Source organism: Colobus angolensis, unplaced genomic scaffold (genome assembly GCF_000951035.1).
Source record: "Colobus angolensis palliatus isolate OR3802 unplaced genomic scaffold, Cang.pa_1.0 Scaffold42, whole genome shotgun sequence".
In the NCBI taxonomy this organism is placed as follows: Eukaryota; Metazoa; Chordata; class Mammalia; order Primates; family Cercopithecidae; genus Colobus; species Colobus angolensis.
The window spans coordinates 6,026,334-6,043,147 of record NW_012117599.1 but is presented as its reverse complement, the minus strand read 5'-3'; the positions used below and the strand labels follow the sequence as shown (position 1 = coordinate 6,043,147).

Sequence of the window (16,814 nt, the reverse complement as noted above, 5' to 3'; positions counted from 1 at the left end):
CCTAGAAATGCGTCGTTTGGTGATCTCTTCATTGTATGAACATCACATAGTGTGCACACACAAACCTAGATGGTACAGCCTACTACACACCTAGGCCATATGGTGTGGCCTATTGCTCCTAGGCTATAAACCTGCACAGCCTGGTACTATACTGAATATGCTAAGTAACTGTAATACAACGGTAAGCAGTTGTGTATCTAAACACAAAAAAAGTACAGTAAAAACATGCTATAAAAGATTACAAATGCGATCTCACCATGAATAGAGCTTGAGGGGCTGGAGGTTGCCCTGGGTAAGTCAGTGAGTGAGTGGTGAGTGAATATGAAGACCTGGGACATTGGTGTACACTACTGTAGCCTTCATAAACACTGTGCATTCATGCCATACTAAATTTATTTTACAATGTTTTTCTTCCTTCCATATTAAATTAATCTTAATGTAACTTTTTCTTAAAATTTAAAAGTTAATTTTATTCTTTTATGAGTTTAATACACAAACACTTCATATAACTGTACAAAGTATTTTCTTTCTTTAAATTCCTATCCATAAACTTTTTCCTAATTGAAAAATGTTTTTAGCTTTAAAAATGTTTTTGGTAAAAAGTAAGACACAAACATATACATTAGTCTAGGCCTACACAAGGTCAGGATCCTCAATATCACTATCTTCTCCCTCTGCATCTTGTCTCAGTGGAGGGTCTTCAAGGGCAAATAACACACATGGAACTGTCAGCTGTCATCTCCTATGGTCACAACGCCTTCTTCTGGAATCCTCCTGAAGGACCTAAGGCTGTTTTGCAGTTAACTTGGTTTTTAATGTGTAGAAGGAGTACACTCTAAAATAATGATTAAAAAGTATAATATAGTAAATACATAAACACAGTAACATACACTGTATATAACTGTACGTGCTATACTTTTATACAACCAGCAGTGCACCAGCATCACCACAATCACGAGTAACAGGTTGAGCTACGAGTTTACACCAGCATCACCACAATCACGAGTAACAGGTTGAGCTACAACCCGTTACACGTTACAAAGGCTATGATGTCACTGGGCAACAGGAATTTTTCAGCTCCATTACAATCTTATGGGACCACCATCATACATGTAGTCAGTTGTTGACCAAAATGTTGTTATGCAACATATGACTATCTATGGAACAGAGTGCACAGGTTATATGGCCACTTTGTATCAGGGGCTTGGGCATCTGCACTTCTGGTATCCATGGGAAGTCCTAGAACCAATCTCCCAAATAAGGGATCACTCTATTCCCAAATTACCTTCCTCGGACCTGGAGTTTAAGTAAAGCTTAATTACCCAGGCTAATAACAAGCAGCTACTGACCAAAAATCCAAACCAGTGGAATGCTACTCATGTGACTTTTCTCATTTCAATATTTTCTTAATCTTTCCTAATTGAGAAAAGAAGCTCAAAGAGATGACCCTGAGTTGAACTTACACTGAAAATCCATAATGGGCTAATTAAAACATGTCAAGTACAAAATTCTTGTTTTCACGGACACTCGCTAGCATCTACGTAGCTTATAAAACAAAATGACTTTAAAACTTCAGCTCTTCCTTGTGAGCCATCGCTCCCTTCACCACCTACCACATGCAGAGGCTGGACAGCCAGAGTCTCAAAATTCAAGCATTCTAATATAGTAAGTACAGTCCATATGCAACTTGAACAGACCTCTGAACTCATTCAAGAGTTATTAGAAAGAACATTGAAAAGGTCTTAACAAAAATACTACAAGGAGTTTGCAAATTAGCTACAAAAGCATTATATAAGCAGCGAAGTTGTCCCTACTACTGGGGAACATATGTACCGTTTTCTTCTAAAAGTCCTAGCTGAATATTTGCAGGCTCCTTAGTTCAGCAGGCATCAATTTTTCTAAATGAGTGGCAAATTATAAAGAGTTTTCAGAATCCAGACTACAAAAATACACGAAGTGTATGAAAGATTCCATGCCAAAATGTGCTGTTAAATTAGTAGGAGAATATTTAACAGCATGTGTTGCTATTTAATAGACTAAATTCCACTGGATAATATCAATACAGGGCTTTACTGCTGTTGGGCCATTTTTCTGGAGGAAAAAAACAATACCTGTGAATTAAATAAAAACAGAAATGATAATGAATGAGAAATTTGGACCTGTGAGGCATGCAGCAGGAGCCAGTCAAGAAAAGAAAATCAAAAGACTCTTCTGACCCCCAGGTGAAATGGCCATGTTTTGGTCAATGATGAACTGCATATACAATGGTGGTCCCATAAAATTATAATATCATATTTTTACCATACTTTTTCTATGATTACATATACAAATACTTACCATTGTGTGACAACTGCCTACAGTATGAGGCACAGTAACATGCTGTACAGGTTTGTAGCCTGGGAGCAAGGGGCCACACCACACAGCCTAGGTGCGTAGTAGTCTGTACCATCTAGTCTGGGTAGGTACACTCTATGATGTTCCCACAATGACGGATCACCTAATGATGCCTTTCTCAGAATGTATCCCCGTCATTAAGCGACCCATGACTGTACAGGGAAATAATATATTTCTGTGCATTAAAAACATGAAAGCTGTAAGGTAACCACATTACCAATGTTAGCAATATTAATGAGTTAAATGAGCAGGTGGTGCAAAATGTACTTCTCCACCAGAGGACACTACAACTTCCAGGTTCAAATTGTTTTCTGCATCCCTTAGTGTGTGTGTGTGTGTGTGTGTGTGTGTGTGTGTGTGTGTGTGTGTGTGTGTGTGTGGTTTTTTTTTTTTTGACCAGTAGAAATTTATTTTCTGACAGTTCTGGATGCTGGAACTCTGAAATCAAAGTGTGAGCAAGGCCATGTTCTCTCTGAAGGCTCTAGGGAAGGGTCTTTTTTGCCTCTTCCTAGTTTCAGTGGTTGCAGGCAATACTTAGCCTTCCTTGACTTGTAGACCATTATTTCCATATTGCCTCCCTTGCCACATGGTACTCTTCCTGTGTTTCTGCCTCTAAGTCCAAATCTTACCTTTCTTTTAAATTTTGTTTTACTTTAAGTTCTGGGATACACTGCAGAACGTGGTTTGTTACATCGGTAAACATGTGCCATGGTGGTTTGCTGCACCTGTCAACCCATCACCTAGGTATTAAGCCCTGCATGCATTAGCTATTTGTCCTCATCTGCATCCCCTACTCTTGAGTATACCTAAAGTTAAGGTATTTAGAGAAAAAAATAATTTTTCATGTGAAAAAGTCTGAAGTTTCAGAAAAATATGCACATACAAACTGGGACTCAGAAGCTGAGAGTGGAAAAGCAATCAGGTCAATCCTGAGCAAGTCAACTTAAACCATAATGCAAAGACGTCACAAAACTGGCCTGATGCCATCTTTGGGACACTTGCTCGGCATCTAACACAGTATGTTGATGAGTAACTGTGAGGCAGATCCAAGTTTTCACAAGGAAGGAAAACATTTCTAAGGCCTCAAGGAATGTGAAGGCCTGCCAGTCCAAAGTGTAAGCTTTCTTTCACAAGTTATGTAAACAGCTGTGCCAGGGAATAAGTATTACCCCAGGAAGCTACGGAGGATACTCCTTTGAGTGGCTAACTACCCGTGTAAATGCAGAAAGAGAAAAGACCAACCAACTTGGACATTTTCCTTTTGCTACCTCTTCTAGCCGTCGCCTCTGTTCTTTCTGCTGCTCAATCCGCTTCTGTCTCTCCGCCAGCAGTTGCCTTTTATATTCTTCCTGCTCCCGGAGCTGTTGCTCCTGTAGTAACTGTTGTCTCCGAAGAGCCTCAGAACGTTCCTTGTTCTCCTGCTGCAGTCTCAGGAAATCTCGACGAAGAGTTGACTCACCAGGCACGTTCACAATGGAACTGTTGGAGAAAGTAGGGCTTTCAGGGGCGTGCACAGATCGCACTGTCCTCTAAGTGAGACAGCAGCACCAGCATCCTATTCCATTTTTACATTCATTCTCTGAGTTCCTCTGACTTGAGGGAGGCAACTAATACATTCACAAAAATGACCATATCTACAATCCAATAGTCCCATATCTTCTTTTATTTATTTAGTAAATGTCTTAAAATGCTTTCCTAGATGTTTGCTTGACAAGACATTTCTACTTAGGATTCTCATAACAATTCAAACTCAGTAAAAGGAAAGGTTGAAATCACCTTCTTTGATTTCACTAGTCCTTTAACTACCTTTTTTTTCCTTCAGTAAACAGAACCATCAGACCACTTTTCAGTGTTTACACCATTCCTTTGTCTTTGGTCAACCACCAAGCCCTGTCATAATTCCCACCCACTTTCTCATTTCCAGGTCAGCAGCTGAGCCCAAGCGGGTCCTATGAATTAGCCACTGCGAAGATCAATTAAACACACCCTTCCTAGCTGACCTCCCCACCGAGTTACTTCTCCGCTGCCATGGCATCCAGAGTAGCACGGCAAACATATCTCCTTAAATTGCCTTTTTCATCATATGGTGCTCCTCCTATTCAAAAACAATTACATTGCTCATGAAATCAGTTCAAATTCCTCTGAAATTCTTAGTCTAAAATGGATTAAAATCTCTCCTACACAAGAAGAAAAAGAGATGATGGAGTAGCTTCAATACATTCTCTTCTCTCTCTTCCAAGTCCCATTCTCTGGCACATGCCTCCCCACAGGTCTCTCGAGATGCCCTTCCACCCTCCCTTTGTTCACTTCATCAGCCACATCCTGCAGCATGGACAAATGCCAGGCACACCCATCTTACAATCCAAAAATCCTCTATTCTCTGATTCCTCAGTTATTATGAGGTTCATGCAACCAATCTGACTCCTTAACCTTCTGCTTTACTAAACCTTGGGGAGCCATAGATAAACTAAAACACAGACCGTAAAATAAATCAGGACACACACAGTCCTGCTGGTCCATGAGTGGGACAATTCTTTGTGTGTAGCCATGTTCTATATACCACAAGAAATGGTGTTCAACGGCACCTTCACCATCCATGGCTTCTGGAACAATAAATGCTGGGGCACTCTCCCCTGCCCAGGCCCACACATTTATCAATGACTTGGGGAGAGGACACAATACAACCCTTGGTAAAGAATCACTGGGTAAGAGGATCCAGGGAAGAAAAATGTTTACAGGAATCTGTCAAGAATAGAGAAGAATGGAAGATAGTAAGACGCTGTCTAACTGGCACTAGCAAAGAATTTAAGATTCGTTGGACCACACAGGAGTCTTCTGAAATCCTGGCACAACATAAAACTTAATCCCTTCATAAAGCAGGATACTGAACAGTGGCTTCGTGGTTACCTTGGCTCTCCTTCCTGTTCAGGCACTTCCTCCTCTTCTTCCTCACTCCCACTGTACTCATACTCAGTTTCATCTACAAAGAAGAGGACAAGAGCATCATGGCAGAAAATAAACAAATTCCCGGTGACAACAGCAACTTGTATAGAGGATTTGGGGAGGAGGGACAAGACACCACATTCCCACAGTGACAGCATCTATTCCCTAGTCAGCCTTACTCCCTATAGAAAAGCTGATTCCATAGCATTCGAGCCAATCTTGTATGGGGATGCACTGCTGAGGAGGTGCAGGACCACGAGAGGGGGTCCAGCGCCCCTGACACATGAGAAAAGAACCCAAGGACACTAGCAAATTCACCAAAATCCACTTTGATGGCAAAATTCAAAAAGATATGTGACTGCTGAAACTAAGGCAACCAAGATAATTTATTTGGTGATTTTCTGCAATTAGGGATCCACGGAGAGTGTAGCAGAGAGAAAAAAGCCTGTAGGATGGACACAGAGTGAAACATTAACTAGGTACAGGAAAAACAAGCCAAATGTACCCACAAACAAACCAGGCAAAATCAGGAAAAACTAATTAAACCATATAGCAAAAGAACGAGACTAAAATTTGCTCTACTTAGGCCAGACTTCAAACAAACAGAAGTTTCAACATCAATAACTCACTTTCAGTTCTACAGGTTTCATACAGTTCTCCCAAAAGGCCATTTTACTGGTCCCTTCACTTAATGTCAATATCCAACTTCCAGTGAGCAGTTTCACTCCAGAAATCAATAAAAAAACCCAGACAAGCTGAAGAGATTTAAAAGCAAAGACTAGACACACACACCTCTATTTTTTTCAAAAATATATAAGATGAAAATCAGGCTGGGTGTGGTGGCTCTCACCTGTAATCCCAGCACTTTGTGAGGCTGAGGCGGACAGATCACGAGGTCAGGGGTTCGCAACCAACCTGACCAACATGGTGAAAGCCTGTCTCTACTAAAAATACAAAAATCAACTGGGTGTGGTGGTGCACGCCTGTAATCCCAGCTACTCAGGAGGCTGAGGCAGGAGAATCACTTGAACCAGGGAGGCAGAGGTTGCAGTGAGCCAAGACCACACCACTGTAGTCCAGCCTGGGTGACAGAGCAAGACTCTGTGTCCCCCCCCCCCCAAAAAAAAGATGAAAATCAGTTTCCTGGTTTTAAAGTGCCTGAGCAATTAAAATATGGTTCCGTACAAATTTGTCAGTCTGCACATACAACATAAGCTCTTCTGTATGCTAAACCATCAAAGCTATTTAATTTTAATGGACTCTGCTAGCTTCAAAGGGAAATTCCAGCTTAAATAATCTGCAGAATCCTTAAAATAGGTACTCTGCTATGTTTATAATTTTATACTACAAATTACTAATTATTGACAAGAGGCTGATGGTATCTGGAAGGTAAACCCAAAGAGAAGATAAAGAGGTCACTGCGACTTGAAGACTGAAAGGAAGGGAAGGTGTTCTGCTGTTTCCATCTGCAAAATGTGGGTGATGAGGAAAACATGAGATGATCCAAGGTATCTGGCAAATGTTCCATGAATGTTAGCTATTATTACTAAGTAAAGTTACGGGAAAATGATCCAATATGCAAATAATTTTTTCCTAAACAGTGCTTCCATGTCAATTGAGAGTTAAGGAAAAAAAGTCTTGCTTTCAAGTTTTAGTTAACTGTGTTACAATTGCATAGCTTAATAAACAAAGCCTAATTACTTTTATAACTAAGTATATCAGAAGGAAAAAGGTTATTCTGAACATCAATGATAACTTAACTATGAATACCAGTACAGGCAGAAAGGCCTCCAGACTTTGACCAATTCTTTTACTGCCTTGAACCTGCTCTTCTTAGTTTCTTCTCTGACCTTGAAATTTGAACCAAAAAATAATAGAATACCAGTTATCCAAGTGTTGTTCTATAATGTTATTATAGGACCCACAAAACAGAAAGATCAATCTGAGCCAGCAGCCTCAGAGAAGATGGTTTAGTAAAGATGGTCATGATGTTTGAACTGCACCTTGCTGGACAGAAGGAAAACGGAGAGCATTCCAGGAAGGTCGGCAAAGTATGTGCAAAGACATAAAACAAAGATACTGGGAACAGAAAAGAACCTTCAGTATTTAGCACAAGAGCATGCTTGTGCTGTGCATGCTGTTTAAAGCAAAGTCGTCTGACTATGCATGTGGCCCATGCTGCCACACCACTTGTAATAGAGTAGAGCAGTAAAAAAACCCCTGAGCGGAGGTTCTTGGGCAGGAGAATTATACAGAAACACACTGATGGAGATGCTCACAGCAGATGCTTAATAAACCCCAGTGAAATATGCCATGAACACATCCATGATGAAGTAAAATGGGCAGCAACAATGACGTCACCCTCGGGAACAAGAAGAGCATCCCATCGTCATGCCTATTTATTCGCTGTAAGCTTGGTGACACACCACAAAGCTCCAGCCAACTCCACCTGGAGCCAGGCTGGACCCCAGGCCTAAGCAGTGAACTGCAAGCAGAGAGAAACCTTGCAAGCACTGGCCAAGTGAGCACTCTCACACCTGGGAAGGGAGGGACCTACTCTAGTTGGCAAGAACCTAAACATAAACATTTTAAAGGATGAAAACAAAAACAGGCTTAGTACCTTTCTCGCCTCTCTTCTTCCTGGTACGATCTATATGATCCTTAAGCTGGATTCTAACTTGCCTTTCATTTGGCTGATCCCTTATAAAAGGATGTTTCAAAAGCTGCTCTGTAGAGGGCCGCTGCATGTAATTCTTCACCAGGCACCCTTCTATAAAACTAAAAAATTTCTTCGACCTGTAAGAAGTGAAAAAGATCATCAAATTTCCACCACAAAGAGTAAAGATCCAAAATATCAGTAACTTACAAGCCTCAACATAAAGAAGAGCTTCAGAATTCACTGTGAACATTCTGCAAATGCACAGGAATAATGTATGAAACATAAATAGGAACTCAGGACTGTTGAGGATCAGGAGCCATTAATTTAGCACAGTTTAAGTGGTGCATCCTATTGCTAACAACACAACACAAATAGGGAACTAAGAAGGAAGTCAGATTTAAATGAACTGGGCTCAAATCTAATATTGTACATTAATCACTTAATTACAGGAGTGGCGGGGGCAAGGGGGTAGCGGGAGGTCTTTGATAAAATGAAGGCAGACGGGACAGATGTCCGGTACCTAGAAGACAAGGACAGACAAAGAGATAAGAAAAGGAGCAGAGTCCATGACCAAATGCTGGGGCTCTTGAACCTGTTAATTCGACATTGCAACCAGAGTTCCAAACCGGTTGATTTGTCAGTTCCCTCTGTTTAATCTACAAAGGTGAAATTACAGTTGTTGGAGTTTTTTGGAGGAAGAGATGAATCTGTCCTCTTTAGGGGAAGAGATGAATCTGTCACCTACATTTGCCATACTAGCCACTTTTACTTCTGCCTGTTTCTCCATAACCAGCTCATGAGGACCACAGCCCTAGCCTTGGTCAAGACACTCTTACCAATCACCTATCCTATTTTTTGAGACTCATTTCAAGAATCACCACTTCTGGTAAATCTTCCTGGGAACACTCTGCCCTATGTGACCCCAAGTTAGGAACCTTTCTTCCGGGGTTATCTGCTTTTAACAGACTGCATGCTTTATGTTTCTGTCCCGCTGAAAGGTTGACATGGTACAGGTCAAAAACTGGTTCCTACATCTCAACCCGTAGGCAATGCTCAACACTAGGGATGCACACCACAAGAGGTATGGAATAAATTTTTGTTGAATGAATGAGGTATTCTTCAGTCTTTAAAAATGTGAGTCAGAAAATTAGTTCACTCTTTCTACTTCACTGCTTTTAAGAATCACTTCTATTGTCTCGTATTTCCATTAAAATTTAACTTTTTTTCAATTCAACAAATATTTATGTATCAACTATTTGCATTTGTTTATGTTAGGCTCTATAACACATACACATAAGAAATAAAGTGGAGAAATTTAGGTAGATACAACAGCAGACATATATCAAACTTACAGAGGAAGAAAAAACCTGTTACAGTGGATTGGACAAGAAGAAAAAGTAGGATACTTGATATTCATAAGGTAGGACAGAGAAGACAACATTCCAGAGTGAAGGAATGATATGAACTAAAGTAGGGAAGTGTTAGAGAATAATGAGTTATTTTCTGAGGCTAGCATGAAAAGTGAAAAAGAATGGAAAAATAGGTTAGGGTCAGCTCAAAGAAAAGCCCTTAAAGTCATTCAAAGTCGCTGTTACTTTATTCTACGTTTAATGAGGAACATGGAAGATTCTACACAGGATAGTGAAATGCTTTAACACAGAGAATTCTAAGACCCAATGTCCACAAAGATCATTTTGGGGAGTTTATTGAAGATACAAATACCTGAGTCACTCCCCAGACCAAAAACTCTGAGGTTAGAGTCATCAGTTAAAAGATTACAAAAGGATTCCTAAACATTGTGTCCACAGACTAACATCTGAGAATCAATGGACTACAAAATATTTCCTAAAATCAAGAATCAAGTTCTGCTGGCAGAAGGACACTGATCATCTTTTGAAAGCCATTTCTCCAAAAAACAGAATTTACATCGGGTGGACAGTGGACAGCAATCACAAGAAGAAGGACTTTACGTCTGTAATTATCTCATCCTTTTAGAATACTTGGGTAACATGAGAACAGGGATATAAATGGATGAAATGTGTCACCTAATCCAGTTTAAAGAAAGTTTGGTGTAAGAAAAGAACACAGGAAGCATTTATTGCCGTCTACCACTGTATCTTTGTTATCACTGTATGTTGGACACACAGTGGTTAACACAAAACTGTAGCTAATGGACAGAATAATCGGAGTGTGAGGTACCCTGAAGACAGTATTAACTTAGCAATCCTTCCAGTACAGACTTCTGTCAACAAAATCTGAGAGAGATAAAGTAAAGGGGAGAATAAGTACTACTTAATCAAAGCATGAACTGGGTAAAGAGTTACTCCAGCTCCATAGCTGATTCCTTGGTGATATCAGCTATACACATTGGGTTTCCCTAGGCATGGCCACCTGAGGATGTCCAGAGTTATTATGTCTTAATACAGAAGACTGACTGGAGCTAAAATCCTTATAACTCCGTGGTAATAAAAACCATTCTAAACACAGGTAAATGGAATCAGACAGCCACATGGAGCCAAATGTGGTTAAAGACTGTATAAAAAATGAGAAAAATCCTGCCAGCAGAAGACAGAGGGGAAAGAATGGTGAAATGCGTTGGGGGCAAGGACAGTGAGATACAGGGAGAAGCATGAAGAAAACTGGTATGAAGATGGGTGTTGGCGTGCAACAACATAGGGGAAAAGAGGAGTGCAAATCACCAGAAGGTGAGCAAACAAGAAAAAAAGCATAAACAGGAACAGCTAAAAGGCCAAATTCACAATGGAAGCTTAACTCTGAGATGTTCTGCATATTTCAGAATGAGAGTCAAGAACCTAAGAGGAGGCAGCATCAATTGGAAAACTAGTAAGAACTGCTTCAAAAAAAAAAAAAAAAAAAAAAAAGAAGTCATATAGCAGGTAGGAATCAATGAGTCCAGAAAAACAGAAAGAGGAACACAAAAAGGAGGGAAGGCCATGCATGAAGAGCCAGAGTACAGATGAGAACAAACAGGAAATGACCCAGAAAGAAATTCAAGAGGCAAAGAGGCGGCAAAATTCTCAGCAGAACCCAAAACACTGCTCTCTCTCTTCAAGATTTTACAACTAACCCAACAGTATGTTCCCACAATGCTGCAATCCTAACAGCTTCTCTCAGGGAAAGTCATCACCCTCTCTCTCTCTATGGGTATCAATCAGTAGTCTGTTTGACAAATGTATGAGAGTTACAAGGAGAAGGAAAAGTGACAGCCCAAGAAGATTAAACCATTCTGTTAATATGCTATTCTGCGATGAAAGGTGGTATGTCTAACTTCAGTTAAAAAAAAAAAATAATTACAGTAAAAGCCTCCATTAATTTTAAAATCCTACGACATCTGAGGAACTGCAAGTCAACACAGCTTTTTTTTTTTTTTTGAGACAGAGTTTTGCTCTTGTTGCTCAGGCTGGAGTGCAATGGCGTGATCTTGGCTCACCACAACCTCTGCCTCCTGGGTTCAAGCGATTCTCCTGCCTCAGCTTCCTGAGTAGCTGGGATTACAGGCATCGTCATCACGCCCGGCTAATTTTGTATTTTTTTTCAGTAGAGACAGGGTTTCTCCATGTTGGTCAGGCTGGTCTCGAACTGCTGACCTCAGGTGATCCGCCCGCCTTGGCCTCCCAAAGTGCTGGGATTATAGGTGTGAGCCACCGGGCCCAGTCACTTTCTTTAATGGAAAGATGTTTAGAAGTATATTACACTTAAAAGAATGTCTAAATATTAAAATAGAACATTTGTCTTTAGACATGTTATAGTGTTTCATTTGGTCATCTGTCATCATTTTGTAATTCAGAGAGAATTTATCAAGAAAAATCTCATTTAAAAAAAAATCAACGCACCTTTTAATTGGTGTTTTGGAGAACCAGCTCTTGTGTTCCCCAGAATTAGAAGGGCCAGAATTTTATCTCAAAGCAAAGTATAACTAAAAAGAAACAAAAAAAAGGAAAAGAACAACAAAAAACCATATATAGCTTACCATTTTTTTGACTTCAGCCGGGGAGGAGGGTTTCTGGGAATGAGAAACAGTGCTCTCATTGGATGCATGTCACAGAGAGCTGAGGAGAGGAGATGGTCGTGTCAGTATGGCACTTATTTTACTCATTCTTGATTTCTAGGGCTCAGTCATAAACAACATGAAATGCTCTGGCCCATCGTCTGACTGATAGGCTTCATACCGAGCAGTCTAGACACCTAGTTATAAACTCCAGGGCATACCCTGAATTTCCCATTTAAAAACAGCACAGTGGGAGGATGAGAGCAACAAGAAGAATATATATTTTCAAACAGACATTGGAAAGTTTTCATAAATCTAAGTCTTATAGGAACTAACATTTAAGTTGTTAAACTATCTGTAAGATTACAATGAAAATGATTGCATTTTTCATTGGGTTGTTGTGGAGATTAAGTAAGATATGGCTTGCAAAGGCCTTCACACAATGCCTGGAACAGAATGAGCACAGTCAGGCCCTCCAGAAATGCTGTTTGTTGTTATAGCTAAAAATACTAGAAAGAGCAAAAATTGAGCATGAAATGGATTTAATTCTGTGCAATTACTGTTTTTGTACTCCTATCACTCACCCAATAAAGGTGAGTTAGGCACACACGTAGGCATTACTAAGTCACCATAGGCAACGTGCATTTTCATGTGTTTCTTTACCTTCAAAAGACCCTTACAAGGCATCTGGGCAATGAGGAGGGGCAGACAATACTATTCCCCTTGTGAACAAAAACTGAGACAAAGGATGAGGTGGTACTTCCCTGCCTTACTTTCTTAGAGGGAAGCACAGGGGAATGTATGGTGTTTGAGGCAGATCTATTTCTACACTGAAAACTAATTTTTAGCTGTCAATAATTATTTTCATTCATTCAACAAATATTTATTCAGCAGCAACTACATGCCATGCCAGACAGTTATATATTCTTTGTGTAGACCTTTTTTAACGGGGACAGCAGAAAATGCAGTTTTTTTTTCCCTTTGTTCTCTGCAGTTCTACCTCATCCGTCATCAAAAATGAATTATATGAAGTTCTCATTAATTTAATCCAATGGAGAAGCAAACACTCACAAAATTTCAGTTAACACGCACAAAAAATTATTCTATTAATAAAGTTTTGCCTCCATTTGTAAAGTCAAAACTTAATACTAAAATTTCATGTGTTAGGACTAGTTTCACTGAATTATTCAATTTAAAATGTAAAGAGAAAACTTACTACTTATTATCTGATCTCAGCACTATTTCAGGTCACACATTTGAGTACAACTTAAATAAAATAAAATGTAGCCTATAGGCCTCCTAGAGATATTTAAAAGGAATAGTAATAGTGGTTGCCAAGAATTTCTTTTATATCTAAAACTTGACTACATTGATGATGCCTTTATCTAAACAGTCTACCAGAAATGCCTTTATCCATGGAGCTGAGCTGTTCTTTTTGAAGTCTTGGGAGAGGTTTAAGTTACACGTTAACAAGTGAGCTAAAAAGAAAAGAAAGTTACTTACGGGGAGCACCTTCTGCCATCTCGATGGCTGTAATGCCACAAGACCAAAGATCACTCTGCAAAAATAAAACAGTATATTACGGATACTGGAGTAGCTATAAAGCCACTAACTTACATGTCTGGCTATGCACACAACTTTGCTATATAAACCAAAATGAAGTTTGCCAGAAAATTAAAAGTACAAACACATTTGTAGAACTTATGGAAGGAGGGAACGAGGGAGGGAGGGAGGGAGGAGAAAATTGATTTAATTAAAACCACTCACATCTATGAATGAACTAGAGCTGGTCCACTTAAAAACCTCTCTCTAACTGTTCAGTGAATGGTCTACTGTTCAATATGTTTCTTCATTTCTTCATAAGCATTCAATACTTTAGACTTCTGGCCCAGATTGATGTTTATTGTTGGTAACTCAAACTTAATTAAGATTTTAAAGTTTAAAGGCCAGAAACCATTCTTTACAAAGTGCTCGCCACTGAATTCACAAAACCTAACGGGGCTCACTAATTCAAATCATGCCACTAAGCATCCCCACCCTACTTGCAAACCAAACAAGTCAGCTGGTTTTCTGTACATGGAATCTTTTTTTTTTTTTCTGATTCCCTTGAAATACTCAATTTAAAATTTGAATTAAACTTCACTTTCTGCTCAAATATAAGTTCCATGAAGGCAGGCATTTTTGCCAGTTTTATTTACTTTTGTAATGGAGGGTACTCACTAAACACTGTTTGATGTACTAAAGCTTTTTCAGGGAGGAAGACCTTCAGTGAGGAAAATTGCAGGTGCAAATATCTCAGACGATATTTCTTAAAATCCAAAAAAAAGAATTTTTGAAAAGTAGATGAGGATAGTTATTATCATTACTATATATTTGTTTATATGCTATCCTAACCAAGGAATTAAACTTGCTCAGTTTAAAGGTTTTCTAAATAATCTATACTTATATTACAAAGTTCAGACACATATATCTGAATACAACAAAAAGGAGAGACCTACCCTTCCTCCCTTATTTTCATTAAGCTTTCTATACTATCAGGGTACACAAAGGGGCTCACTACCCTAACCCAGTGGCCACTCCTGGCAACATGAGCGGGGGATGAACAGTTCTGCATGTCCCCTGCTGTGAGGCAACAGGAAGCACCTCCACCTCCACCTCCACCTCCACCTCCACCTCCCCAGTGGTGATTTTGCTAAGAAGGTTTTCCTTGATACAAATTAAGCCTTTCTAGTTTACAGGAAACAAACTAAATGACATAAAGAAGTAATGAGACAAATCTCAAGGGTAGAACATTAGACAATAGGCCCACGCTCTTCAGAAAGTCAGGTTTATGGCAAAACAAAAACAAAAACAAAAAAACCAGTGTCTAATAACCAACTTTGTATTAACTATTTGTACTTACTTAGGTATAATAATTATTTGGGGAATGCTGGAAAACATTTTCAAATTTTAGAGACATAGTTAAGGAGTGGAAAGTCACAAAGTCTGTTATCTATTCTAAGATACTTCAGTATATAAAAAATAAAACTTACTCTGCACACTTAAATTAAGTCTCATTAACTGGACATTTGTAATAAATACTAAAATACATGGGAGACTGTTAAGACATGAATTCCATTTTGCATATCATTAACAGGTATATTAACCAGTCTGGCTCATCTAATTAAGGCATGGATTTTTAAAAACAGCTTTTGTAAACATAGTAACCTGAGTCTGATATCAAGCATGGATTTACATCTAGATTTTTTTTTAAGTGTATTATTGATTCAACTCCCTAGAGGTCACTCTAATAATTTAAATAAATTTGTATACCAAATCAAAGCTGTACAGCAGTTTAACAAGAATAATACAAAATTTCACTCAAATGAAGCTATTACTATACATTGGCAATATTTTAAAAAGAATAAATATTCGATTCTAATATATTCTTCCAGTTTAAAAAAAAAAAAAAGGATAGTAAATAGGAACAAAAAGTTCTAGGCACAACAAAGTGCTCCAGACTGCTTTGAAACCAGTGTATTCCTTAATGAGAACACAGTCACGTGATACAAATGGACAAAAAAGACAGCATCTGAATACTGTCCTGAAAAATTTGCACCTGCAATTTTCCTCACTGAAGGTCTTCCTCCCTGAAAAAGCAGGCAGACAAGGGGTGTGCAATTTATAAGCAAAGCCCCCATCCCTCAGGCATGCCAGTGGCCCTGCAAAGGCCTACAGAGCAGGTGCCTCTTACTCTGTAATCATAGGTGGCATCTGGGTTCTCATCACAGGCGATGACCTCAGGAGCCATCCAGTAGGGAGTGCCTATGAACGTATTTCTCCGCCCCACTGTCCTGTCCAGCTGAGCACTCACACCAAAGTCAACTGTAGGAGGAAGAGAAAGGAAGATAAAGTGAAACACAATTACAAACCAGATATACTTGTGAAAAAACACAAGGAGGAAATGTCTTCATAGTAAACTGAAACAGCAGTGCTTCATGAATATGCAATCCTCTTCAAGGCAGGCACCACTGGTCAGGAGTGCCCTTCCACAATAAAGCCACCGAGGCTGTGAGATCCTCTACCAGTCTGGAAGCTTCTGTGAAGCCTGGATCTGGCTGCCTCTCCAGCTTCTCCGACAGTGACCAGCAGAGGGCCTTTTGAATGAACTACAACCTTCAGTGCTTTCAGAGAACTGCTGCAAACAAGATCAAGTCACAGAGAGCCCCAGGTTCTGGAGAACTGACTGAAGACGCACTTGACTTACCTTCTTAAACAGCACTAATAACCATAAAGATAAGAAATTCACAAAAGTTTTCTTGAAAAAAAAAAAAACAGTACTGAATTTAAAAAAAAAAAAAAAGCAAGCTAAATCATATGTTCACAAACACCACATCCTAAAGCACTTGGGACTTCTGCTGATTTTTCAGTGACTTCTGCATCCCACCCAATTGGATGGTGGTGGTGGTCTAGAGGAAAGTTCAAGGATGGGAGGCAGAGCTGGCAGGAAGACCATGACCTCTAACGGAATGCCTGCCATCTGTCCCTGCCAACACTATCACCACACACACTACCATTACCCCAGCAAGAACCTGCAAAGGTGGAGGCACCCATGCAGAAAGGCCTACAAAGTGCTGAGATGACTTAAAGGGATCATCGATTCAACTTCTATGCACAGAATACGCTCAGAAAATGGCTTGTCCAGGGTGTGGACTTACTCACTGAGTACTCCTTCAGAGACAGAGACACATGGGCCAGGCAGCACAGGAAGCCTAAGCGAGCATCACAGCAACTTGGAAGGCAACGGTAACCAATCACTAAGTGATCACT

The 16,814-nt window shown here is 39.7% G+C and overlaps 1 protein-coding gene across 5 annotated transcripts in view; it reads right to left on the bottom strand.

Annotated features, from left to right (window-relative positions):
- The window catches only part of MAP4K4 (mitogen-activated protein kinase kinase kinase kinase 4), a 189,954-nt gene that overhangs the window by 45,036 nt on the left and 128,104 nt on the right, over positions 1 to 16,814 (bottom strand). For all 5 annotated transcript variants that reach the window (XM_011956595.1, XM_011956597.1, XM_011956596.1 and 2 more), the window contains exons 6-11: positions 15,739 to 15,869; positions 13,509 to 13,563; positions 11,988 to 12,066; positions 7,958 to 8,133; positions 5,302 to 5,374; positions 3,663 to 3,873 (exon numbers count right to left, since the gene is read on the bottom strand). In XM_011956595.1, coding sequence (XP_011811985.1) covers positions 3,663 to 3,873; positions 5,302 to 5,374; positions 7,958 to 8,133; positions 11,988 to 12,066; positions 13,509 to 13,563; positions 15,739 to 15,869 — 725 coding nt within the window. The remainder of the gene's footprint in view (positions 1 to 3,662; positions 3,874 to 5,301; positions 5,375 to 7,957; positions 8,134 to 11,987; positions 12,067 to 13,508; positions 13,564 to 15,738; positions 15,870 to 16,814) is intronic.